General features: G+C 37.0%; 1 protein-coding gene and 3 long non-coding RNA genes across 5 annotated transcripts; 2 read left to right on the top strand and 2 right to left on the bottom strand.

Annotated features, from left to right (window-relative positions):
* Window positions 1-613: 613 nt before the first annotated feature.
* LOC119077521 lies at window positions 614-7,693 on the top strand. Of its 2 annotated transcripts, none has more exons than XR_005087819.1 (5): window positions 614-682; window positions 3,116-3,201; window positions 3,727-3,938; window positions 4,001-4,086; window positions 6,482-7,693. It is a non-coding gene; the product is annotated as an uncharacterized LOC119077521 (long non-coding RNA). The 2 variants fall into 2 exon arrangements; XR_005087820.1 differs by lacking the exon at window positions 6,482-7,693 and adding an exon at window positions 4,754-4,920.
* Window positions 626-10,584, bottom strand: LOC119077522. Its single transcript, XR_005087821.1, has 4 exons — window positions 10,142-10,584; window positions 8,664-8,672; window positions 1,794-1,796; window positions 626-636 (listed from the first exon to the last, which is right to left on the bottom strand). It is a non-coding gene; the product is annotated as an uncharacterized LOC119077522 (long non-coding RNA).
* A 4,827-nt stretch (window positions 10,585-15,411) lies between these two features.
* LOC119077501 (beta-glucanase-like) lies at window positions 15,412-16,854 on the bottom strand. Its single transcript, XM_037184726.1, has 3 exons — window positions 16,647-16,854; window positions 16,001-16,580; window positions 15,412-15,935 (listed from the first exon to the last, which is right to left on the bottom strand). Exons 1-3 carry the CDS (start codon window positions 16,789-16,791, stop codon window positions 15,467-15,469), a joined length of 1,194 nt encoding a protein of 397 aa, XP_037040621.1. The 5' UTR covers window positions 16,792-16,854; the 3' UTR covers window positions 15,412-15,466.
* A 9,933-nt stretch (window positions 16,855-26,787) lies between these two features.
* LOC119077518 lies at window positions 26,788-27,289 on the top strand. Its single transcript, XR_005087815.1, has 2 exons — window positions 26,788-26,826; window positions 26,885-27,289. It is a non-coding gene; the product is annotated as an uncharacterized LOC119077518 (long non-coding RNA).
* Window positions 27,290-27,804: the final 515 nt, after the last annotated feature.

The raw sequence follows: 27,804 nt of genomic DNA, 5'->3' as shown, positions 1-27,804 counted from the left end.
ATTATTAAACAGATATGCACGTAAGCCGCATGTGGACCCTTTCTGTTTCAGTACGTTGTAACATATGTATGCATTGACGCTTTTCATAGTTCAATTTGCGCACTTAATTAAGAGGGCAAACACAAACCAATAAACATTTCGCATTTCATGTTGGGACCACATATTTTACGTAATTTTGTTCGAAATTTCCTCTCTAGGTATAATTACTCTTACTCAAAAAGGTGCCCTCAACATTCGTAGTAGTAGCCCACCTAGAAGTGCCTTAAATAAACAATCTGAGAAAACTCTGCATTCAAAACCTTTAGAGTCATCCCATCCCACATTCGTGTATAAGATAAATAAAGTTTGACTTTGGAGGAATATCCTGCTAGCAAGCAAGCAATAAAGTGCATTCATTTATGAGTTTATGAATTGCGTCATGTAAATGTTTCGATAACTAAATACCTGGTTAAAAAACAGGATGGAAATATGTTTCCATGGCATCAGTACAAAGATTGAATGCATGCGCGCTTTACGAGATCATTGATTTTACGACGTTAGTAATCACGACGAAGACAAACGATCAAACCAAAGGTTTAACAGTAACCCAAAACACTATTATCATTCGTTTCTTATCAGTCAGTTAGTTGAGTTCTACTATCAACCAGTTGCATTCGAGTTGTTATAACCATTCAATCGGGAGGTTAGTAAGATGTGACATAATTTACATGTAAAATCAGTGGCTGTTCTGTGTTTGCATGATAAAATATTGAAAAACATCACAGGAAGACGACCTTGTGCTAGTTATTTGAGTTTCTTTTTCGCGTGTGCTTGCCTAGCTTCCAAACAAATTTATTGAACTGTTCTCGGCTACTCGCTGGTTTGATTTTATTGGAATTTTATTTTTTTAGTGCTGTAACGGCTGTAACGCTTTTGATTTAAAATTTTTGCTTCATCGGTTGGTGATTAAGGGACTGTTCACAAATAACGGTCAGATTGATTTTTTGAAAGTGAACCAGCTTCCGTCTGAGCTATTTTTTAGCGCCGCATTGTGTACATGCCCATGATTGCCCTTGACCGCAGTTGTTTAATTTTAATATTCTTTTATTGGCTAGTGAACTTGCACACCAAAAGTGGAAAATGGGTTGTTTTTGTCCGTGATTTGCTGCCGCTACAGGCTATGGACATAGAGCTGTGGGGTTCATCTGATTGGTATTGTCCAGGAGATACGCGGCAAGCACAGATATCTTACGTGTCTTGTACCATCGTTCGAAAATAACAAAAATAATGTTTCAGTCAAAGGCCGGAAATTTTAATGAACTTCAAAAGATGATGGCATGCAAGCCTGTAGCGGCAGTACATCCCGGACAAAAAACTTCCCTTTCCGACTTTCGGTGGAAATTCACTACCCAATAAAAGAATATTAAAATTATGCGAATGCGGTCAAGGACAATCTAGACATGTACACGGAGGCTAGTACACTTTCAAAAAAAATCCCTCTGACATTTTCAGATATTTCAAGATATTAAACTTCGTCATACCACGCGTGCTTGACGAAATACTTTATGTTTGAGTTTGGGGTCGGGGAGTTTAAATTTTCTATTTCAATTTATATTTGAATAACAACACGCTAACCAGAAGCTTGTGTTGAATCAGCAACAGTTGAACTTCTCCAGCTGATCAACAAACACACTTTACTTGCATTATATACAACACAAAGAGTTTACAACATAATACAGTCATAGACGTATGTATGCACTGTATGTAGCTTGCCTTGAAATCGTTTTCAATGCAAAGGTATTGTGTTTGTCGACCAGCTGTAGATGCTCAGCTGTTGCTGATTCGGCACAAGCATCTGGTTTAGTGAGGGTAATTAAAAACGTTAAACTTCAACACGAGGTCCCAACTGTTCGGTGGGGCGGATCCCTTGGCTGTCAAAAGTTTTTGTAATAAAATGATTTATTGACTAATTTCAATCGAATGTAATTGGAAAATGCTATTCGCACAATCTCATTTTATAATATCTAAGAAGAGACTGGTCAAAGTATTATAGAGTGACTATTCGCACAAGGTTTTTTGTTGCGTCTGTTTGTTTGAACACTACCATTAAACCGTACAGTCCCTTTTGTCGTAGGTGGAATATAAAACGGTGGAGTACAATTTTTATGCATATAACAGGTAAAATGTGTTTCACATGTTGTATTGTTGAGTCAAACAAAATGTGAGAACAACATGATGCGCATTTTTTGTGTAATTAAATTTTAAATTCAACAAAATATAGAACGATTTTCCATTTCAATTCCAGTGGAAATTTAATTTGAGAAAGCATTTGAAACTGTTGGATATCACTTGATAATAACTTATGTTGAGTGAATGAACATAGTAATCTAATTGAATTAGTAAATCTAGTAACCTTAGTTAAGGACTAAAATCATATAAATACGGTGTATTTGCTATAATAAATTCAGTCTATTTCGAGACGACAAACTGGTCGTTTTATTTTAGATTCCGGATTGGAATCCGTGAAATTCCAACAGAAACTATCTGGTTGTGTTAGTGATTGAAACGACACCACTAATAAATTTAATGCGAAAAATGTTTTTTATGAGAAACTAATTGGTGGCAATCTGTGTACACTGTACAGTGCAATCGAAAATTCGCCGTACATACGAACAATAGGGGCTCCATTGTGTGTGTCCTATGTCCTATTGTTTATATGATTTTCCTATGTTGGGGTCAACCAGTACTCTCTCCAGCAACCAAACTATAGCAACCAAACTACTTTTATTAAGGTGGTGAAAGAATCAAGTAGCCTCTGGAATTTACCTGCAGATTACAGCGTAGAATACAAAGAAATAATGTGTGAATTTGACACATAGAGCTGAGAGTTTGGTTGCTAGAGAGAGTATTCGGTCAACATTTAGCCTCCTAGAATTAATATCTTTTTCGAGTCATTTTCATAGTCCTCCGTCATCAATTTTTACCCGTTCACTTCGTAAATTGAACAACTAAAATCGAAAAATAGAACATGTTTCTGAAAAGATTCAAACGTGCTCGCCCCAATCGCCGAAGTATTTATTTTCTAGTCGGTTCAAGTTTTCAGCATTTCACTCTGAACTAAATTTCAATTTTTCAGCAACTGGAACCTAGCAATGTCGCAAGTCCATTCTTTTTTCTCCAATGACGAAGAAAATAGGACATCGGATGCCAGCAAAACTGTAGGTGGGTAAAACACTAATTTCTATCAATCAGCATAACGTAGATAAATAATTGAGGCACACTCGCGGAATTTTGAAAACCGATACATTTTCTGTTTCGTGGTTTACTGGTTTTTTGTGAATTTTGCATGCATTTTTATATGGAGAAATCAGAAACTCAAGTAAAACACAGAAACAGAAAATGTGTCGGTTTTCAAAATTACGTGTGTGTAGCCTACATTTATGCGTTTCGAAATTTTTGATCGGTGATATCTTTTTACTGGAGTCTTTAAAAGTATACGAACAACGTTTCGAGTAAAAATATGTCAGCTTTGAATAAAAAATACAAGTGTCTGTGAAAGTACTTATGTTACGTTGAGAAGAGTGTACCGTTATACCCCAAATGTGCATCAAATGTTTGTGTGAGTTGACAAGCTGAAAAACAGCTGACACAAATTCATGTACAAATTTCACAGACGTCGTCTGTAATTTTAACGAAGAAATTTGATTGCCCTTGCCTGTGGAAATTGAAAAAAAAATCTGTTTTTAGGCCGCATTCTTGGCGAAGTTGTTTTTATTGGATTCTTGTATACTACGCTCCTTGGTTTGCTTGGAGCTTTTGTTGCCGGCTTCACTGACTGCACCGATTTGAATGGAAAACTTGGGTCTACTACAACGAACATGACAACGCTTGTAACACGACGTACTTTCGGTCAACTTTTCCACAACTGTAAAATGAAAAGTGTGAAGAGGACAGAGAAGGTAAAAAATGTGATAATTTTTTTGTTTGAAATGAACATCAACGTTAGCAACAATAATTGAAGGTTTCATGATATTATGTGCATTTACCATCATCCTGTCTTTATGTATGAGTCTTTACGGATGGCAATGCGCAAAAGGAACTGATCGGGTAACAAAAACATATTTTATGCGACACGCTGCGAAATGGGGAGTTTTCGTCACACGATGTGGTTAACAAATTAGCTGTCGCTTCGCTCGTTTTATCACATCTAATGACGAAAACAACCACTTTTCGCAACGTGTTGCATAAATAACTATTTCTGATAATTTAATGCCGATGCTATTTGCCTGCGCGTGGGATTAGCCTTCTACACACTATTAGCCCGAAAATTCACATTTACTGTACACTACACTCGTACGGAGAGTGTACAACAATTAACGGCTTTAAATGCTTTCATCATTTACATTTTTGTATTTTATGTCGAAACATCGATCATCCTGGCCTTGAAAATATTACAATGAAACGTCATAATCGCATTTCAGAAAATGAATCATCAGTTTTACTATAGTTTACTAACAGTTTGAAAAAGTTTGGTTAGGGCATCAGTTGTTAAATGGAACATTAGTTTGACAGTTCGATTCGTCGACATTTTGTAAAATCTAGGTTTGTACTCGAAATCGGAACATAATGTAATGTAAATATGAATCTACGGGCTATATTAGACTAATCGCACGCGTTGGCGAATAATCCATAACAGACTAATCGCACGAGCGGGCGATCAGTCACTTCGTTTAATTAAAATCAAACTAGAATGATCGATTCTGTGGATTTTCAGTGTATCGTGACAAATAGTAAAGCGAGTTCGACATAAAATTCTTTTGTTTTCGGGCCTTTTCCAATTGTTTTGAAACGTCAAACTTGCGAAAGCTACGCAATTTTTATGATTGAAATGAATCAATCGACCAAATTGCGTAGTTTTTGCAAGATTGACATTTCAAAACAGTTGGGAAAGGCCTGAAAATAAAAGAATTTTACGTCGAACTTGCGTTGCTATATATCTACTAGGGCGTATCGAATTTTGCAAATTTTAAGGACCGCGATAGCCTGTGTGCGGAAAACGTATATCATCGAAAACTGTGTCCGGGCATGCGGTTGATGGATCCAATGGAGCCATGGAAGAAGTCCCCCCGGGCGACTTTAAGTTTCCGAATGTCATAATTCGGAAAGTTGAGAGTATTTTTGAAAACAATTTTCTAGCGGAATGTAGAGCTTTGAAAACTCTACAAAACTACCGAAGAAACCGATGGTCCAAAAGGTGTCACTGCCAAGATTGCCTAACATCGAAAATGTGACCTTTTGGTTTTTGACTTATATTTCCTGAGAGACAAATGATTTTGTTTAGCCTGTGGTATGAGGTGGTAGAGGAGGTCGAGCACTACCAGTATACTAGGCATGTACCGATCGGATATACTCTTGAAGTCACTTTTATAACATTTGTGAATGGAATTTTTAAGAGTGGCCACGTCGCCCACGAAGCAAGTGCAGACACTGCAACCGGTACTGGTGAGTCGAGGACACCTTGGCCAGTAAGTATGCATAATATTCCATGACAGTAGCTGAACTCTTTCACAAAATATTTGTTATTTCGATGTGGCACATGAATTGAAAAACTATACTACGAACTTCAATTTTTCGTAAATATATCGAAAAATATGTATAATCTGTGTATTTGCAACGAAATCGACTTCTTACTACTATTCGTGAGTGAAATAACTAATTAAATCGATTATTTCTCGTTTTTCTCATAAATTCAATTTATTCAGATTTTGTAGTACAAAGTGTGCCACATCGAAATCACAGATATTTTGTGAAAAAGTTCAGCTACTGTCGTGGAGTATTATGCATACTTACTGGCCAAGGTGTCCTCGACTCAACAGCACCGGTTGCAGTGTCTGCACTTGCTTCGTGGGCGACGTGGCCACTCTTAAAAATTCCATTCACAAATGTTATAAGTGATTTCAAGAGTATATCCGATCGGGACATGCCTAGTGTACTGGAAGTGCTCGACCTCCTCTACCACCTCATACCACAGGCTAAAAAAAATCATTGGTCTCTCAGGTAATATAAGTCAAAAACCACAAGGTCACATTTTCGATGTTAATCAATCTTGGCAATGGCACCTTTTGGACCATCGGTTTCTTCGGTAGATTTGTAGAGTTTTCAAAGCTCTACATCCCGCTAGAACATTGTTTTCAAAAATACTCTCAACTTTCCGAATTATGACCATCGGAAACTTAAAGCCGCCCGGGGGGACTTCTTCCATGGCTCCATCGGATTCATCAACCACATGCCCGGACACAGTTTTCGATGATCTACGTTTTCCGCACACAGGCTATCGCGGTCCTTAAAATTTGCAAAATTCGATACGCCCTAATATCTACTATTATTGGGCAACACTTGATTTCGAAGCACGATATACTGCCAGTATAATACTGTAAATACTCAGAATCGATCATTTTAATTTGATTTGATTTAATTTTTCTTTTTTTTACATTTATTACAGCGTCATCAATCTGTCCTCGAAAAATTATGCAATACATTCTGCTGGTCAGCTGGAGCTTCAGCATTATTCTTATTCCTTTTAATAGAATCCAAAGACTTCTCCTTCTTATTTTTTCATTGTCTTTGTGCACAAATGGCTTTTTGCTTGGCAGTTGCATACTTTCGTCTGATCACCTTAATGCAATTTAATAGAGAATTCGAAGGGTTTACTTTGTATTAACTCGAAGTACAAACCCCTGTTAATGATGCAAATGGAACAACAAATTTATACAGAAATAAAAGCTCCATATTGTTGAATTTAATAGGTTATGTGTTAGTGGTTGAACCAGTAAACAAAATCTTACCAAAAGTTGAAATGATATTATTGTAATCAAAATTATTGATCAAAATGTGTAGACTAGCCATTCTAGGTGCAGACAAGAATACGTGAACCGTTGTTCACGAACAGAGACATGATAACAGATGGCGCTGCGGAGGCCCATCAGTGAGCAGTACCAACGCCATCTGTTATCATTTCTCTGTTCACAAAAATAACAAAAATAAAACCGTTAAGAAAAATGTATACGTTTATCCATGCAATTTATTCGACTCAATAACGTTGTACAACTCAATGGCGCAATAGTTAACGCGTCTGATTTCCTTTAAAGTAGCACAAGGGGTATTCTAACCGTTTTAGAACTTTTTCAACTTTGGCATTCAATGATCTTTCAAATTTTCAGAGTTTTGATAACAAAATTTGTAGTGTCTTCTACCAAAAATAATGCAAACAATTTCTTTAATTATCAATTTTTAAGGAGAAAAAGTTGATTATTGTGTTTTCGCTGGTAATTCTGACCACCAAAATTAACTCAGCTAGTAAAGCTGACAATTTGAACTGTCACATCAAAAAATTCAAATTTAAATGTTTTTCACATTAATCATCTGACTTCACTTAATTTAGTTGTTTTCATTAAGAAAATACTAAAATAGCAAAACATTGCAATGGTCAGAAGTATCAGCCTGGTCAGAATACCCCTCCGCCACTTTACGAAATTATCAGTTGCTAGTGCGAAGCTTTGAAACTCAACCGCAAACAGATTCGAACCGATTGTCAGATTTTTTAACAAATTAGGAAAGCTGATTTAATCGGTTCAAACAAAGTGCAGAGCTTTTTACTACCACATGCTCATCTAGATCATTTTCATTATACGGTACTCGTCAGCATAACCCCACTTAATTTTTCGTCAAGTAGTCCCTAACCTCACTTATTTGACGTTAACTGCGTTCAATTTACAGGATTTTACATGAAAATCGTTCGTCCAATTCATTCGATATTTTTCGTCATGTCTGACAGCTGGGATCGTGTCTGACGTTTACAAGGTCATGAAAATGATGTATAGATAGATTTGTCGGTCAGGGTGAAAGGGTCGACAAGGGCAGAACGATTATTTTAATTATTGTTGTCTAAAAACTAATAAATATACCAAATGTATTTATGTTCAATGTTTAAATAAAACTGTAGTAGGATATTGCATCAGCAAAATCAGCTCGTCTTCAGTGGATCCAAAGTATATAAACACTGAAGTTAATGCAAACCCTCAGCGGATCAGAGTTCTTTGCATCTTGATTTTCAGGTGAATTCATTTTTGTGATGTTGCCATCGTCATATTTTATTGTGACTAATGTTGCTGCACCTGCTAAGTTTGTTTGGAATCGGATTCACCTCACTACTAAACTAACTGCAAACTTGACGCAAATGAATTCAATGTGGTTACAAAAAAAAAACTTAGTTCACCTGGAAGTAACTGGCCAATTAGAGAGCGACGTATGGGCGACATAAAGTGTCAAAATTGACAGAATTCTTTTGTTCTAATGTCAATTTAATTTTGACACTATATGTCGATCTCAAAATGGCCAGTGTGGCATAACTTCGCGTTTGCATTACCTTCAGTGTTTGTAAACTTTGGCTATACTGTATTCGAAAATAAGAAATTAATTTGATGTAATATCTTGATGTTATTGTTAATGTCGAAAAATATATTGGAAAACTAAAAGTGTTTCGTTTTCATCAACTATTTACCATGCAGTGTTCGTTAATAGAAGAGGTGAGTACAGAAGTTAAGTGTCGGTCCTTTTTATTCAACATCAAAGTCAATTGTCGAAATTGTCGAAACAAAACTCACACGAAAAATCGACTTTTCAACTTTTTATCGCTTGTACTGTAAATTACAATTCTATCAATAACTTGATCAAAGAGCATCCTCAACCTGTCACAGACGGCAAGCATATTGACAGTTTTACTATCTGATCTATTACTTCATTTGATCAAAGATTTTCAGAGATTGATTTCAGAAATCTTTCACTTTCTTCGCTTTGAACATGCTTCTGGTATATAAGACCTCATTAGTCAGAGTTTGTCGCTTATTATTCCTGTCGTTGGCGATAACAGATATGACAGCCACCTGTAAAAGTTGAAAGTTTGTAGGAATGTTGGCCTATCCACAGTCAAATTAAGTTGCACCTCAACAATATTACTGTTCTGATGACTAGCTGACCTCATCAGTAACTATCACACACAAAAAATCCACTGGAGTATATGAGAGTAACTTCGAACCGAATAAAAATAGTTCTTTTCGATTTAATGTCTTCACAAAGTGTCTGGAGGATGTTTCGGGTACATTACCAATCGATGTGGAAAGACTCCTTTTGAAGAAGTATGTCGTGAAAATCTTTGGTAACATTTCAGTGACTCTTAGTATAGAACCACATGCCCAAGAGTGATGAAAGGTCGTGCTGTTTCCACGGAGGTTATCAACTACCTTTTTCATTGCAAAATCTTTGATATTTCTTCAGTCAATATTAGATAGACATTTACTCGCTTATTACTTGGGTAACGATAGACACATTACAGTACAGATACCTTGAATCATTTCTTGCCCTGATTTGATCTTATTTTCACTTTTTCGATTTCATAACGCAAATAATTACGGTTGCAATTAGAATCGTTGCACTCTTATAATAAAAGTTGTGATGGTGTACACGTATGCCGTACATAACATAACAGTTGACTGATTAGCATGCATGTTATAGTTAATTAATTAATTGCCGCTTGCAGAGGGACAACGATCAATTTTATTAAGTAGTCCATCAACCTAGCCGACTGTTGTGCAGGGCATTGAAGTACACGCTAGATGTTCTCTCGGTATCTTAGAAAATTTTATTCATTTCGTTATAATCACTGTTTGAATTCTTGGTAGAAGGTGAATGTCTGCAATCAATACTCTCGGCTATTTAGTTACAACATTAGGCCATATACATTGTTGCATGTACTTATAAGTACGTTCTTTATGCATATGGATGAGGATTGGTTTTCACCCTACAGCAGAAAATTACTTAATTGAGGTTCAGAACCCAGCAGAACAAAACAGGTGAGGTCACCAAGAAAACCAGATAGTGGTCAAAGCGGTAATGAGTTTTTATGCAAGCGTACCGCATCCTCTTATGATCTAGCGATTTACTGCATTGGCCATTAAATACTGATGTGAGAAAGAGCGATCAAAAATTTAAATTGTGCCCACATCGTCACTATGTCATGTAGGGCCAAAAGAACATATCGCATTTGGGTCTCTACTTTTGATGAACTTAAAGAAGCTTAAAAGCTTTGGAAAACTCTCCAAAGCACACAGACGATACGATATGTCAAAGCACCAAGCAGGGTAATAGAAAAAAATAAAGTAGGTAATTTTGGCAGTGTCAAATGTCATTTTTATTTTATAAGATTTTTACACTCTTAAAAATGCGGTAAGAGCCAAGATATATTCGAAAAATAGGCACGAACGTTCTTTCAATGAAAATATGATCACTGAAATGTACAATATTTTAACAAATAATCTAACATCACGTTAGCAGTCTGCATACAAATAACTAAATTACGTAACTGAATGTAAATTCTTTAATAAAAGTTAAATGAAAACCCTTCGCAGTAACAACGTTTTCGTTTTCAAATTTGCCTCCAATGCGGCATCTCACGGCGACTCCTGTCTAAAATAATGTAAATGGCAACTCGTACTAAAAACTACTCTATTTGACACCAAAAAATCTCTATTACCCTGCTAGGTGCTTTGGATATGTCATTTTCGTTTACCACGGCAGATCGCGATTATCATTGCTCTGGTTCAAGCCAGAGTTGACCAAATATCACAAGAACAATCTTTATGCATAGTTTCCACTCAACAAAAAGTACTCACTGTGAGAGCCGTGAGACAGAAGGCTGTCAAGTAAACGCAGCAAAAATTGAAAAAAATCAATTTTGCCTGTCACAGTGAGTACTTTTTTGGGAAATGAAAATCGAGCCCTAAATCAACAGAAAATCTACTGCGGACGTCATTGAAAGCAATTCCAAACACATTTAAAACATTTTGGTCCAAAAAAATATGAAAAACCACTTAAAACAGCAAAGATATCTCAATTTTAGTTTTCATTTCCATACTAAATCGCAAAATAGAAAAACTGACAGATCGTAACAAAGGAGAAAAAAGCTCTCTCTGACTCTGACGTATAAATTTATACGACTAATGGCGTGGATTAGAGCATCTACAGAGCCGTAACCTCAACCACCTCAACACTGTTACGACCATTTCGTCAACAATAATTTTTTGGTTATAGCTCTAAAGTTGACGTTTTGACCTCTCAAATGTGGCCTGTGAAGGTTTGAAAAAACTTTGAAAGGTTTGCTTTATGTTTAAAAATCTGACAATCGGTTCGAATCTGTCTGCGTGAATAGACTGAAGGACAACTGAACTAAGTGTCAAAAATCCAAATATCGGATTGTCACTTAAGCTCAGGATACACCACGAGCAAAAAAGCAGCGAAAACATGTATGTAACCAACTGGCTTTAGATTCGCATGCACAGAGAGAGAATATTCTCTTTGCACATGCTAATTATGAAAACGGAGAGCAGTCACTCCGTTTTGGTCGCCGTTTTCAAAAAAAACAAAACAATGAAAACTGTTCTTTTTCCTTTCTTCGGGAGGGAAAATGGTCTTTTCCTCCTTCGTAAAGGAACATGTCATACTACACTCGGGAATTCCAATAATTCGATAAAAGTGTCCGAGGGCTTCAGCCCGAATTCCTTCCCTGGTATAGTAATGTACTGTTTCCTTCAAAGAGATTGAATCAATCTTCTCTCACCTTTCGTGCCACCTAATATGATTATCAAGCAGATGTTACCAAAGTCAAAACGTATGACATAATAGCAATCCAATACGGTGTAGACAAATGTGGCATCCGCATCACTTACATCGTTTGTTTTCGTTCACAAAGATGTAAACGCCAATATTCGCAGAATTTTTTCTTCTTCTTCTGAATAACGAAAGTAGGTGTACCTATTACCTATGGGTCCAGTACGGCCATCAACTGTCAATTAATCAATTCATTTCAGTCAATATTTTTACTTTAATAATAATTATGACATTATCGTACAGCAGTAAAAACAACGGCAAAACAACTTCATTGAAGCTGAAGAAAAAACTCTCTCACAGAAAAATATTAATTTCAAATAAATCAATTTATAATAACATGACCATCAAACTGGATAAAAAAAAGAGAAAAATGTGGCAGTAAAACAACAGAAAAAAAAACCTTAGACACAAAAAGAATAAAACAGAGCGCGCGCGCCAAAACAAAAGCCATTTTCAAACAAAACCAAAAAACGAAACAAAAGTTTATCTGGCGTAATCGAAATCAGTTAAAGATTTGTTTCTTTGTTTTTTGTTTCGTTCCAAAGACTTTAAAAATGAATTTTCATTTTTGTTTGTTATGCAAGCCTTTTTGTGTGACTACACATTTTCGATATTGGCTGTAGCTTATTTTGCTACAGAATAAATGGACCTGCCGTACCAAATTGATGTAAATAAACAACATTGAATTAAGGCACGTTTGCACGTCAATTCGACCGTTCCACTACATCATCACTGTTTTGGCTGAATACAGTTTGGCGCCGTTAGCTAGTTCCTTTTAATAAACTTTAATGATATTTTTAGATGTTTATTTTGAAAGGAAATGATATGCAGAAACAGTGCCTCGTGGAATCGGTACAGCTGCAGAATGAATCGCCAAATTGTGACAATAAATGCAAAAAGTGCGTCAGTGGCTTATGTCAAACTAAAGTGAAATAGAATGTTTTGATAAGAGATAATGATTTGGATCAGTTATTTTAACTTGCTTTGGGGCTTATATGAAAATATTCAATGTACCTCAAAGCAAGGTATAATTAACTGGTCTTTGGTATTTTTTCTCTCTCTAACAATAACAGTCTAGTCATGCTGACATGAAAAAGTTGTCGGTTAATCAGCACGATCGGTTTTTAGGCTTTTTGTCAAGAAATTCACTATGCGTTGACGTTAGCCGATGACGCAGTAATGACGATGGTTTTGTGTAAAATTTATAGAATATGAGAGAATGCTCTTCCAGGCTAAATCATCGTGATATAAACTACTGATGGTAATGCAAATCCGCAATACAATTTTCTTATTTTGATTTTGATTCTCTTTCAACATTTCGTCTGAACCCAGCTTAAGTAGAAATGCCTGTAAAAAAACGTACAACAAAAATGTAAGAGTAAGAGCAGTCAAGTACTCACACGTCTTTGAACATTTAGTTTTTATGCTCGCACCGAACATAATTAATTATTTCCAGCGTTCGCAATAATAAGTTAATGATCGATCATGAATTTGCATGTACCTTGTACCGTACATACCAATTGGACAGCTTTTCGGTAGGTAAGGTATGCATCCAAAACATTTTTTTTTTCATTCTTTGATTTTATTTAATTTTAATTGCACGAATATTAATATGATTACGTAAATCATTAGCCAATAATGGTGATAAATGATCATTGAAATCGATAAAATTTTTGGATCACCGATGCTGGTTTAACATGAGCAGACATAATGGTTCCACTGCATCGGATACATTTTGTTTTTAAGTTAAAGTCATAAACAAATGTGACCTCGAAAGCTTCATCCTATATTGGCAAAGGTTTTTATAACGGTATTATGAGTGGTGTCGGGTCGATGTAGGACTGCCGACTGCAGCAGCTGTTGTATAAGTAAAGAGTTTGTTAAGAGGAGTAGAAGTAGAAGAAAGCAATTTTTAATGAAATAATTCAATCATCCCAAGGTACTTAGCATAGTAATAGAATATTTGGTGTAACAAAATATAGTTCCATTTAATACCATTAGCACCATTACTACTATTAGTACCATTAATAGCATAAGTACAGTAAAGTCAGTTAATTAATACCAAATGATATTACGAGCGCTCACCCCTTGGCAATTTTCGAGCCTACATTTGTCCGCAAAAATATTCGTTTTTTGATGATTTATCTGAACCAAAATCTTTTTTTGAAAAAGGAAAACCATTAAAGCATGCAAAAATGTGTTACTTTTAAGGGAAAAATTGGTTTGTGGTCGATAACTTAACCCACTTGGAGAAACCTTTGCAAAACACATAAATTTACACATTTGCAAAGGTTTCTCTAAGTGGAATAAGTTGTCATCCACAAACCAATTTTTCCCTTAAAGCAAACACAGTTTTGCATGCTTTAATGGTTTTACTTTTTCAAAAAAAGATTTTGGTTCAGAGAAATCATCAAAAAACGAATATTTTTGCGCACAAATGTAGGCTAGAAATTGCCAAGGGGTGAGCGCTCTTAAAGGTATTAATTACACTGATGGTTAACTGAATACTATTAACGGTACTTATGGTACTCAGGGTGCTCATGAGTCAGAAATCTAACGTAGTTCTCCAGCAAATTTAGAAGTGTTCTTCCAAAAAATTGCAATATCCAACACCTCCTTGGCTGCTTCATAAAATTTCTGAATCATGATAGTGTTAATGGTACTAATGTATTAATGGTATTAATGATACTAGTGGTATTAAACTCAACTCATTTAAAGTTTGTAATTGGTTAGCATTCTACATTTTTAATTGTTCCACATCGTTCTACATGTTGTCAACAAAAGAAGAGCAAATAGTGTCGTTTCATTCACACGTACGTGTGGAATTGATGAAACTTAAAGACAAACGCCACTTGTGGTGGAATACGTGTGGAACAAATAAAACGAAAGAAACAAACGAAACCCACCAAAATTACATTCTTATGAGGTCAGTTTCGTGGCTATTAAGGGTATTAGTGGCACTATTGGTATTAGCTGTAGTAATGATGCTAATGGTACCATTAATACTCTTAGTACCATTAATACCCTTAGTACAATTAGTATCATTAGTACCATTAATACCCTTAGTACCTTTAATACCTTTAGTACCATTAGTGCCGTTAATACACTTAGTACAATTAATACAATCAGTATCATCAATAACATTATACCTTTAGTTTCGTAAAGTCCAATACAGCAGCACAATGTCTAAGCTAACTGCATAGCTAGTACAATGAGTTGAAACTGTGAAAATGACTAATTAAAAATTCGTTCTGTAATTAAACAGCTCAGTTAGATACCGATAAAGTTCCACTTTGTGGGAAACCCGAAGAATTCCTACATCTAGGCCTCCAATGGGCCAGTTTAGCTCTAGACCTTATAGCTAAGACGAACTTCGACTTAGTTCGAAACCGCAAATTAGAGCAATTAATTGAACCTTCGGAGTTAACTGACGCCCAGAAACAAATAAGGTCAGACCTTGTGATAGTCGGCAATGCACCGCTCCCATCACAATCGGCAACAAAACGCTAGCTCGCAGTCTTGCACTTGGCGACGTTTTTCTGCTCAGTCTGACTGCGTGCAGATACAATCATGTGGAAAGTTTATTTTTATTATTATCATCGTTAAGTGTGCACCGTCAGTACGAAATGTCTTAAAATAACTGATAAGAAGAGAAAAACACAAAAATGAAACTTCAGTCGATATACGTTCGGATTCATCTACTTAAAATGGTCAATCTTCCTCAATTGAATTCAATTTATTTGCAAAAACATTCTCAATTTTGCATCTAAGCGCGAGTCCATTTCTGATTTGATTGTCCTGAACAATCCATGATCCTTGTGCGGGCTCCGTCTTGAACTGGTGCAATAGCTTCCAGACATCTGTTAGCGGCAAGATTGACGATATCATTTGCTGCAGATATTACCCATTGTTGGGCTCCACTGCCATTACAATCGTAAATCTGAACGGCTGCGCCATTTGCCGTTGAACCACCGGCAACATCAAGACATTTACCTAGAGCCCTGATTGAATTGTCACTGCTATTGATAGTCCAGTCTTGAGCTGCGTTTCCGTTGCAGGTCACAACTTGCACAGGAGTCTGATTCGCACTACTTGCGCCAGCAATATCCAGACAAAGTCCTCCAGCCGAACTTCTTATTCTGTTAACAGGTGGTGGTGGATTGCCAGACTGGGCGTAGGCTCTGACATAATCAACGACCATAGTTTGAGGGAACACGGATGTGTGATCGGGATAGCTTTAACCACAGAGAGAAAAGAAATTTGGAATTTCGACCATCAGCCTCGACTTCACTATACCTACCCAGGCCATTGACCACCAACAGCTAAATTCAAAATGAAGAAATGCGGATGATTGAAGACCCATCGATTTCCCCGCGTATCGGCTGGTGTTTTCGTTGCATAGTTTACTCCATCCACAGACCATGTAATGGAATCGGGAGTCCAAACGATGCGGTAGATATGGAAATCATTTGCAAACGGTTGACCATTCGGCGAACGGAAACTGCTAGTCAAGCCATTACCACCTGAATAGCCCGGTCCATGCAAGCTTCCATGAACGAAAAGTGGATCGTTGCCGACATTTTCCATGATATCGATTTCACCACACTCTGGCCAACCAACCGAACCGAAATTGTCACCGAGCATCCAGAAAGCTGGCCAAAATCCTTGTCCAATTGGTATTCTAATTCGGGCCTCTAGTGTCCCATACAGATGCGTAAACTTTCCATAAGTGAGTAAACGAGCGGATGTATATTCACACCGTCCATACCAACATTGATAGTTATTGGGATTTTCTCGGCGAGCCGTTATCACTAAGTTTCCATTTCCGTCGAGTGCAGCGTTTGATGCAGAGTCTGTGTAGTACTGATGTTCATCGTTACCTTAAAAATCAAATCAGAAGTACTGCTGTTAGTCGATAGGCGATGAAATGAGTAATTCATTTTTACCCCATCCACCACCGCCAATGTCACGTCCCCATTTCGATGCATCTGGTCGCTGGCCTGCAGGCCCATTAAACTCGTCCGACCATACTAGAGTCTGAGCACTAGCATAACCGTAGACGAAACACACAAAAGCTGCAACTAATTTCATTGTAAGGCGACCACTGTTCGATTAGCCAAATCACTCGAAGCGAATCACTTTTATAGTAAATATACCTCACAAGATGAACGTTGATCGAAGCCCATTTATCTTTGCAGATAATTTCAATTTATCAACCAATGCACGGACTGTGATAGCATGACGCTTACATTTTTTTATCAGGAGTAGCTACACTTAAAAGACACTTGATAATTCCACCCAGCAGCAAGATTTCGGGAGCTTAATCTAACCGACACAATAGCCAATACATCGAATAAGTCGCTGGTGTTTGAGATAGCCAGAAGAATGTGAAACTATCGCTGTTTACATTTCGCTGCTGGACTGACTACTGCAAATTTAATTGATTGAGCGATTGAGTTTGATGCATGAATAACGGAATATCAATTTGGGGATAACATCTTTGAGCGAAAGACAACATGATGATAGCCAGTGCTGAATTGGGCAGCAAAATGAACTAGGCGATTTACAACGACGTCACTACCTGTGAATCTATTCTCAGTGCTGGTATCAGTCAAATACCCTTCAAAGAGTAAAAACGGGCTCAAGACCTCGCGCAAGTCCCATTGAAAACTTCGCAAACAGGTGATATCGTTTCAGGTGACGCCGGTGCGAAAAATTTGTAATAACAAAAATTTGACCCAAAAAATATTAGAAAGTGAATTTTACAAAGAAAAAAATGCCTCGCAAGCGGCCGTGTCTTTGGAAAGTTTGGCGAGTTTATTCAATGAACTGGTATGGTCTATCGGCGAATTCGTCTTAAACGCACTCACATTTTATGTCAAAATAATATGAAAATGAGTGCGTTTAAGTACGAAAATCAAATTTTATACGGACAATAGACCATATCTGTTTTACACTTTCATTGAGTTTATTCTCCCCATTCAACTCTTGGTGCGCTCCTGCCCGACCAAAGCGGTAGAACACATAACTTGGGACTAATCGAGGTAGGAAGAATTTCAACCATCATTTTCTGATATCTCAGAATTTTGGGAATAAACTTGTTCCCGGAAAGTGATCGATACAGCTCATTACACTCTTCCATTCCTGAAACTAAACCGTTCAAAAGAGACAAATTTGTTCTACAATACGCAACACACACTCACATAAAGATTATCTTTTATGGGGCTTTATAGGAATTTCAAGAGACAATAGCTCCTAAACGAGCACGCGATGCCCATACTCTATTCGGAGAGTACCAGAAACTACTCCCACAATTAATAGGAAAGGAAGGAGCATTTAGGAGAAAAGACTGTACCTGGAACTACCTAAAAAAGCCAGAAAGTAGCGCAAGATGTTTGATTTCGTTTAAAGTTAAATCCACAAATGTCCATGTAAATTCTCTAGATTTAGAGATTTTTATTGCATTGGCGAGCAACAACATCAACATTAAAGGGTATAACCGAACATTAATTCCGTCAAAGTGTGCGACATCATTATAGATTTATAGAGTTTATAAGTTGATATATTCACGCCAATGCAATAATAGTACATTATGTTACTAGTGAATAGGGCCAGCATTAATAACACGAGTGTGTATTACACAAAACGAGTGAAACGACATGTTTTATTGTATTGACGCAAACGATCAATTTATCGAGTTTTTAAAGAAATGACGAGTAGGTCGACGTTTCTTCATGAGCTCTTGCCGTTTTTTCACTTCTTTAACATTTTGCGCAAGGAATTTTCCCTTTATAAAATGAGAAGAAACGGCGACTACTCGTCATTTCTTCAGAAAGTCACCGTTTCGCAATTACGAAACGACAGTGCAATCCGCGAAATTAACGAACATTCGTGTGCTGAAAAAATCTCATTACAATACGTGTAACACATCATGCTTTGTGCCAACCGAGAATTGAAATAGACAAGAGCACAAAAAATCATAATTTTCATTGTAAACAATCACTCTTCAAATTTGATCGATCACATTGCTTTGCATTTTCTCAAACGAATGCTGTAACAACTCATACAAATTCCATATCAACACTCCTTTGAGTGTTGTAATATCACATCAAACGGATGCTGAAATAAGTCACTTTACAACACTCAAATGAGTGCTGAAAAGAGTGGCATTTCAATTCTCGGTGGCACAATAGTATATTTCATCACTAGGATCAAGAATTTGTGTTTGAAGGTGTGTTTCCACAGTTGTCGAAAACACACTTTTTGGATCCGAGTGATGAATACTATTTTGTGCCACCGAGAACTGAAATACGACTCATTTCAGCACTCATTTTAGTGTTGTAAAGTGACTTATTTCAGCACTCGTTTGATGTAATATTACAACACTCAAAGCAGTGTTGATATGGAATTTGTATGAGTTGTTACAGCATTCGTTTGAGAAAATGCAAAGCAATGTGATCGATCAAATTCGAAGAGTGATTGTTTACAATGAAAATTATGATTTTTTGTGCTCTTGTCTATTTCAATTCTCGGTTGGCACAAAGCATGATGTGTTACACGTATTGTAATGAGATTTTTTCAGCACACGACCCAATTTTCCTTACTCGCTCCGCTCGTAAGTAAAACTTGGGTATAATGCTGAAAAAATCAACATTACAACGTTACAACATACTATTTCATCTTGGAAAACAAAACTGAACAACACATTGTAGCAATTAAAAAGCAATCCGTATTAATGCCGAAAGAAGTCCGTTCCGTATGCATGCATTCTCACAAATGCCGAAAGCAGTCCGTATGCATTGGCACAAAACTGCAAAAAAATTATATTCGCGTGCATACAACAAATTGACTTATCTGGGAAACAATCAAGATAGGATCGAAAATGACATAAGCGGGAATGAAAAGTGTGAGAGAAAAGTAGGGGAGAATGTTGCTCTTTCGGTACTAAATTTGGTGAGTGAATGTGACGTTTTTGGTACTCCAGGATGAAAAGTTTCTTTTTGTAGTTCATAGCGTAGCGTTTTCGTGTGACCTTTTTAGCTTCGCATCAAACTTCACACGAGAACTGGACTTTTTAGCTCTAGTTATGTGTACAACATTATTCCAGCAACAGCTGTGTTATACTCCTCTCAAACAATTTCTGAACTGCATTCACACACCTCAGATTATTCATGCAGTTCACTCTGACAGACCTACAACTCGATACAATCAATTTCCCATAAATGCTTTCAATTAAAAAGTGGCAAGAACGGCCGGTTTTCAAATTTAATCGAAAAAGTGGAAAAGATTTTTAGAACGATTTTTAGTGGGTTGAGGTTAAATTTTAAACCTTCTGTAATGTAGAACCAAATGTGTCCGGTGGTTTTTAGACCCGTACGAAGTACTGGGGTCTTATAGGTTTACGCATACGTTTGTAACACCTCGAATTGGACTCCCTGAGTAAGGGGAAACCTATTGTGGTTGTCTAGAGACGCCAAATCAGTGACCGACTCGTGAGTTAGACCCCTTGGTGTGAAACAGGCACAGGGCGGCAAGCAGTTTTTGCTTGTAGGTCGGCTACATTTGAACATATTTCGTCTGTTTTAGCTTTATTAGATAGGTATTGACCGTACCAATCAGGGAAAAAAAGTTCATGAAATTCGTTTCACCGGAGCGTGAGCTAGGTCTCTTGGAGTGAGCTCTTATCTGGGTACTCGGCCGTACAGAGAACGTGGAGTATTTTGTCAATATCTCGAGTAAATTTTGACCGAATTTCATGAATTTTTTTTTGTTTGAAAGGTATTAACGAATGTAAAGCGTTAAGGAGGATTCCTTCTACAATGATGATTCCGAACAGTGTCATTTACCTGCTACCGAATTGGATGAATTCCTCACCTTGTGTAACTATGAGTCTCCAAATGTTTGCGATTTGAATGAAGACTTACTAGGAAATGAGTACATTATTGGAACACAACCAAATTTAATCTGTTCCATTTGTCAATTTGTCGCAAAGACCAGGGCAGGTCTCAGAATCCACACCAAAAGGCATGGCTCTGATGTTGTTTGTTTACCTGACCCGCCTGAAATTAATATTGCAAAAACAACTAAGGAAGTTGACGATAATGTTTCCAAAGTAAGAATTCCATGTCCTTTCTCGCCATCAAGGACTTTTGTCGACAAGAAGCGTCTACAGACACATCTTGATAAGAAACACTGTGACGAGCTTTTGAATTTGGAATCACTGGAAAAAATAACTCCAACTGCGTTAACAGAAAAGTTGATGTTCTTTCGAAACAACATTCCGACTCTACGTAGAATCCCAAAAGGTGCACGTTTCTCAGCAGCAGATAAATTTTCAAAGCTCGTAAATGAATGCGTAGATAAGAATTCAACCTTTGCTTGGCATCAACTATTGACTTTCTCATATATTTCCTTCAATTTAAAAGGAGACAAAAATAAGTCATTAACATCGAAAGTGAAGGACAACATTAAGCAGTTCAATGTCGACATCAGTGCTCTTCAAAAAAAGCCGTCAGCATCATTGGCGCAAAGAATTGAATCGAAAGTTGCTGATTTTGACATTAAAGGAGCCATAAGAATCCTAAGTTCGAATGACAAGCTAGCTCCGTTCAGCGAAGAAACTTTGATAAAGCTGAAATCAAAACATCCAACATCAGCATCAATAACAAAACCAGAAGTGGTACCTTCAATTGATTCACAGTCTTTCATTGTCAACGAACAGCAAGTTAAGAAGAAAATAAATTCATTCCCATATGGATCTGGCCCAGGTATCGACGGGTTCAGACCACAGTTTTTCAAGGACATTATTTCAAAGACTGCTGGAGAAGCAGGGGAGCGAGCGCTGAAGGCTATTACACGATTCGTCAATTTCATCAACGCTGGCGAAATTTCAGATACCATTAAGCCAATTTTCTTCGGAGCATCGTTATGCGCATTAACGAAAAAAGATAACGGCATCCGCCCCATTGCAGTGGGTAATGCGTTGCGACGTCTTTGTGGAAAACTTGCTTGTTCGCATGTTCATGAAGATGCTCACAAATATTTGAACCCGCACCAAGTAGGAGTTGCAACAAAGCTGGGAGCAGAAAGCGTAATCCACGCCGTACGAAAATACGTTCATGATCCGTCAAACAAAGGAAAAGTGATCTTGAAGATTGACTTTCGAAATGCTTTCAACTCGATAGACAGAAGCAAAATGCTAACAAGTATTGCGAAAAACTTCCCGAATTTATATCAACTTTTATCATCGAGCTATTCGTCGCCTTCATTGCTCTTTTTTGGCAATAAAACAATTTCCTCTGAAGTGGGCTGCCATCAAGGAGATCCATGTGGTCCATTGTCATTCAGTGCAACAATACATCCAATGGTGGAAGTAATTGCTTCCGAATTGAACACATGGTATTTGGATGACGGTACAGTAGGAGATTTTCCATCGATTGTATTGGACGATTTCAAACTAATTATTGAAGAAGCTGAAAAGTGTGGACTGCAAATCAATCCGGACAAGTGTGAATTGTTTTTCGTGTCTGGGATCATTGATGAAACTGTCGTGAAACAATTCGACAACCTTTCACCAGGTATTCAAATCACTACCGACGACAAATTGGAAATTCTTGGGGTTCCAATATTTGAATCTGGATATCAAGCTGCATTCGATAAAAAGTTCAATTCGCTGCATCTGTTGATTTCAAGACTAGACGAAGTCAACTCACAAACGGCATACTGCCTTCTGAAAAATTGCATGTTCATACCCAAACTAACGTACATGTTGCGAACCTGTGCGTTCTGGAAATTCAAAATATTCACTGATCAAATGGACCACTTGTTAAAACGAAGTCTCGAATCTATTCTCAATTTACCGATCGGTCAAGACCAATGGACCCAAGCTGTTCTACCGATTTCAAAAGGCGGTCTCGGAATCAGAAGAATATCTGACATTTGTCTTCCTGCCTTCATGAGTTCTCTGCATGGTGTGTATGACTTAGTATCTCTCATTCTACCTTCAATGGATCGCGAAGTTATTCTACACTACTGGAATGAATCTCATGATCATTGGAATGCAATTAATGTCAGCATGCCAGATGAGCCTTCAATTCAGAAATCCTGGGACTCCATCAATTTGGAAAGAATCATTTCTGGAATGCAATTCAATAACGACAAAGATTTAGCACGTTTCACAGCATTACAAGAGCCAGAAAGTGGAGGCTGGCTTCACGTTATTCCTTCGAACAGTATCGGCACACTCATGAACGATCAGGATTTTCAGACTTGCATAGCACTCCGTCTTGGAATCCATTGCTTCGAAGACTACAAATGCATTTGTGGTTCTTTTGTGGATGGAAGTGGAACTCATGGACTCTCTTGTCCAAACGCGAAAGGCACTTGGCCAAGACACCTGCTGCTAAACCATACAATTCATAGATCCTTGACATCAGCTCGTCACGGTAGTTCACTCGAACCGTTGGGTCTATCCCGTGATGATGGCAAACGACCGGACGGTGTAACGCTGGCACCTTGGTCCAAAGGAAAACGTTTAGTTTGGGATGTCACATGTGTAGACACCTTAGCACCATCATACCTGCATGCTACATCAAAAAAGGCAGGTGCGGCAGCAGAACTCGCTTGTAAGAAAAAACACGACCATTACACAAAGATCAAGGCGTCTAATTTCATTTTCGTTGGACTGGCATTCGAAACTATGGGTCCATGGTGTAAAGAAACGAAATCATTTATTGACGCAATTGGAAAAAAGCTAATTCACGAATCGGGTGATCTGCGTGCCAAGAAATTTTTGTATGACAGAATTTCATTGGCCATACAACAAGGGAATGCCAGCAGCATTCTCGGAACGCAACCGAAGATAGAAAAATTTAATGAAATTTATAATTTATAAATTCAATTTATGATTCACTTGTAAAATGATGTTTTTTTTTACTTGTTTTAAAAAAATAAAAAAAAAAATTTTGTATAAAAAAAAAATGTAAAGCGTCGGTAAAATTTCCGGTCTCCTGACAAAATGGCTGCCGGTGGCCATATTGGATTTTAATAAAAGTGATATATCTTGGGAAAAATGGTACTTAGAGAGTTTCTGTTAACATGGAAATAATTTGTTATGTGTGTGGGGTGTTTCAGGCATTCCATATATGGACATCTATATATATCTATATTCACCTATATTGAGCTATATACAGGCATATAGAGCTATATAATAGCATATTCATCTGTGAAATGTTTATTTATGGGAAAATATAGGTAAATATAGCGGTATATAGCTGTTTAAATAGGAATTTATGAAAGTTGACTTCGTACGGGGCTGTCTATATTGCCTCCGGCAATTTTTTTGTATATGATAACAAGGCAAAGAGTGGATAATGCAAATGATTTTCAGTAAAGAAGAGTATGAAGTAAGAGAAATAAAGAGTTTCACATTAAAGGCTTTTGATACGATTAGGTGTTTCGTACGGGTCGGCGTTAGCTATGTTTTCTCTCTCTCTCAAATATAGACCGATGCATTAATAAACAATAAAATTGATAATGTGGTGCACAAATGCAATATTCTACGGCATATATATCATGCACTATGTGTGTATGGGCTAGTATACTCTCTAGAGAGATTGCCAATCATTTTTTATTATTATTCAATATTAAATGAAACAAACTCCGGTTACCCACTGTCTTCAAGGTTACGTAGACCAACCGTGCATACACACCAATTAAAACAAATCAAAATCATTTTGTTGATTCCATTTTTTATTTAACTATTCTAACCTCTCCTCCTATTGAATGAACTTGTTTTTATTTTTATCTAAAACGTTTTCGCTAAATCTAAACGAAAACAAAAACAAAATTTAAAAAAAAAATCGAATAAAATCTATTTGCTTTCAGTCTTTTCTTCTTCTCTCTCGCTCTCGGCATTCTTTGTCTCATTCCCATTCGGTGTGCAAACACAACAATTTAATCTACAAAATTAATTCTTGATGCTGTTCAATGGGCGTATAATATATTGTCATGAATGAAGAACACCGTAATGTCTCTCGCTCATGTCTCAATATACTTTTACATATAAATATAATTTAGACTGTGCGCGCGGTGATAATGATCAATCACTCAATGAACATGTTATCGCCTCCGGGAGCTAAAACAAATTCAACAAAATGTAATTGATTTTCGGTGCTGTAATGGGGAAGGTCAAAGCATTTTGATCGGAACTGTATTCGATTTTTTTTTTCTCGTCATCGGTCTTTTAGGAAGAGTTTTTCTGTTTAATTTGATGGAGTTGATCCGTTTATATGGTAATCTGCCCACACAGAAATTCCGGTAATTAGCTTGCGTGTTTGAGGTCAATAGTCAAGGTTGTTTGGGGACAATTTAAGATTGAGTAGAGAAACATCGAATTTGTTTGTTTAGAGACGTCACTAACAAGTGCAACATGGACCACCGGCTTAACCTGACTTCCTAATCATGCCTCAAGGTATGCAAATACTTTCTGAGACTTTGAGCTACGCAAAATTCGGCTACTCTGCAGCAGAATGTCATGCACTTAAATGTAGCTCTCTAGAATTGTATACATACTGGAGCTACGCGGATCATTTGTTGAAGATTTCCTTTTTATGAAAATGAATGAAATGCACTTTCAACTACCAGCAAAAACCACAATTTGCGCAAGAAAAACTTTAGGTCTGGTTTCGAAGGAAATGACCTAAGGTGTAACATAAAAATAATTGTACGCTCAATTGAGTAGAAACTTGAGTCATCGATAACATTAAATAAAGAAGAGTGACATAACGGCCGCTCCTAGACAAACAAACGAGCTGCCGCTTATGATACCCATCAATTCTACCCAAAATAGCTATTTTCATAATAAGGTAGTAAATGTATACTGTTTTGCGTGAGTGTTTTGCGCATTAGATGTGAGATTGCCGATACGAGCGAAGCGAGCCCGGCAACACATCGTGTGCGAAAAAAACACTTCCATTTACTACCGTGCTAGGAACAAGGTTTTATCTACTCTAATGTCATAATCACAATTAAAAACTAATTTTAAAAAATGGAACTGAAACATCAACACGCCATCAAGGCTGTATACGCGGGAACACCCATTTTCCATACAAACAAATTCAACAAAATTGAATTTGTATGGCGTGGTGAATTTTTGGTATGAAACGTGGTGTGTAACCCGCGTATCTGCATCTGCGTGACCTCCCGAAAGTATACAGTCTTGCAAGAACAGGTTAAGACACTTACGAAGGCGGGTGAAACACAAATCTTGACAATTTAAACATGTTTGAAAAGTCAACTTGAAAACAAAATTATTTTTTTTTGCATCATGAATCATCATATAAATATTTGCAAACCTAGTTGACGCTACAGGTAAATTTTGATTACACCGCCTTCGTGATCAACTCGAATGTGTCTTAACCTGTTCTTTCAGAACCTTGATGACACCGTCAAATATTCATATTCCCCACAAACAAATCTCAGATCTAGTACACTGTCAAGAATCTGCCAATTTTCAGAGAATAAATGCAATGAACGTCAACACAAGGTATGGTCGAATGTCAAACTTTGTATGGAGTGGAGGACATAGCGATTTCATATAAACAAACTCACCTCTCATGAAATCGCTATGTCCTCCGGTTTGTATGAACAGACCATACCTGGCTTATAGTTTCATTGAATAAATGTACAATTATCGAGGTTCGACGTGAATAAATGAGAAATTATCGAAGTTCGCCGAGCGCAAATGAAACATTATCGAAATTTTCAGTTCATAAATTGACGCTCTGAGAATGACGTGTTTAAATCTAGCTCATTTTGATTTTAAAAGTGACACCAAATTGTGAATATTATGACATTACAGTAGATAAATGAATGATTGTTTGTCTAAGCAACTATAACTGTATTCTGAGAATGCCTATCATCAAAGATACTGTATCCAAATACAAATACAATTAAACTGAATGCAGTTTCTTTGTCTATCATCAACACTCGTCGATTTTAGTTTGAAGTTAATCTAATCATTGAGCAAACGAACTGAGACTGGAATTAAGTTTCTGTGGCTTAAAATCCTTAAAATTGAAGTCATTGCGTTTGACAACACGAATCCAATCAGACTTAACAAGAAAAGTGAGTTACGGTGTGATTTCATAAAATTCATAATAAATAATTATTCTCAAACAAATAGTTTTTGACTTGTGAAAAAATGGGATCTTCTTCCTCGCATGACTCAACGGAATCTGAATCGGCTCCGACGTCAGAAAATATTATTCTTCATATCCACGAGGGATGTAAATTCAGGGAGACCGAATTGAATGTTAACAGCAATGACAAAATTTTTATGGTTAAAGAAGAGATCAAATGGCAGGAAGGAATTTCACCATATTCTCAAACGCTCAAGTACGGAGGAGATGAACTTGAAGGAGGTCGCACAGTAGAATCCTATGGTCTTCAAGGAGAATCAGGCGTTAGACAAGACATAGTTGAATGCTTTGTTTCTCCATCGAGAACCACTGAGAACAATTACAACATGAACAACGACGTCAAAATAGACGTTAATATAGAAAATAAAGAATAAATTGTTCTAAAAACCAAAAACTTTCATCCTAGAAATTATGAAATAAACAAAATTATTCTAATTCTGCATTTTGTTTAATAATTTAATTATTTAATTTCATCAGTTGCCATCATCGAAGGCTACATCACCACAAACATTTTTCATTTTTACTCAAAGCCAACACATTTCAACACAAAACGATGGTCCCACTTTTTCTAGAAAAAACGCGGATACGAAGTTATCATCGAAAATACATTCCTTTTTAGGCTACAATTTCGCGCTGTGTCGATTCGTCTTCTACATCGCACTGTATTTATGGACGAAATGATTGAATTTGCAGAATCGTCGGTTCGTGAAACTATCGTCGTCAGAAACTATGAGGCAGGTAGAACCACTTTATGCCCTGGTATGCAGACGGGATTTTGAACTGTTTGGCGATTTTACTATGGAATCAGATTCTGCATCGGGATTACACCTGGGAAATGCAAGTTTGGTCCAAAATTCAGGTGTTATCGGGATCCAGAATATTGCTAGACGTTACCAAATTTCCC

The sequence above is a fragment of the Bradysia coprophila genome, unplaced genomic scaffold (genome assembly GCF_014529535.1).
Source record: "Bradysia coprophila strain Holo2 unplaced genomic scaffold, BU_Bcop_v1 contig_235, whole genome shotgun sequence".
Classification (NCBI taxonomy): domain Eukaryota; kingdom Metazoa; phylum Arthropoda; class Insecta; order Diptera; family Sciaridae; genus Bradysia; species Bradysia coprophila.
The sequence above is the reverse complement of the archived record's forward strand: the minus strand, read 5'-3'. Positions and strand labels throughout refer to the sequence as shown.

Coding starts and splice junctions, on each gene's coding strand:
- LOC119077501 (XM_037184726.1), bottom strand. CDS start 16,791: ATGAAATTAGTTGCAGCTTTTGTGTGTTTCGTCTACGGTTATGCTAGT. Junction 16,581..16,646: donor CATTGGCGGTGGTGGATGGG/GTAAAAATGAAT, acceptor TTGATTTTTAAG/GTAACGATGAACATCAGTAC. Junction 15,936..16,000: donor GTTGGTGGTCAATGGCCTGG/GTAGGTATAGTG, acceptor CTGTGGTTAAAG/CTATCCCGATCACACATCCG.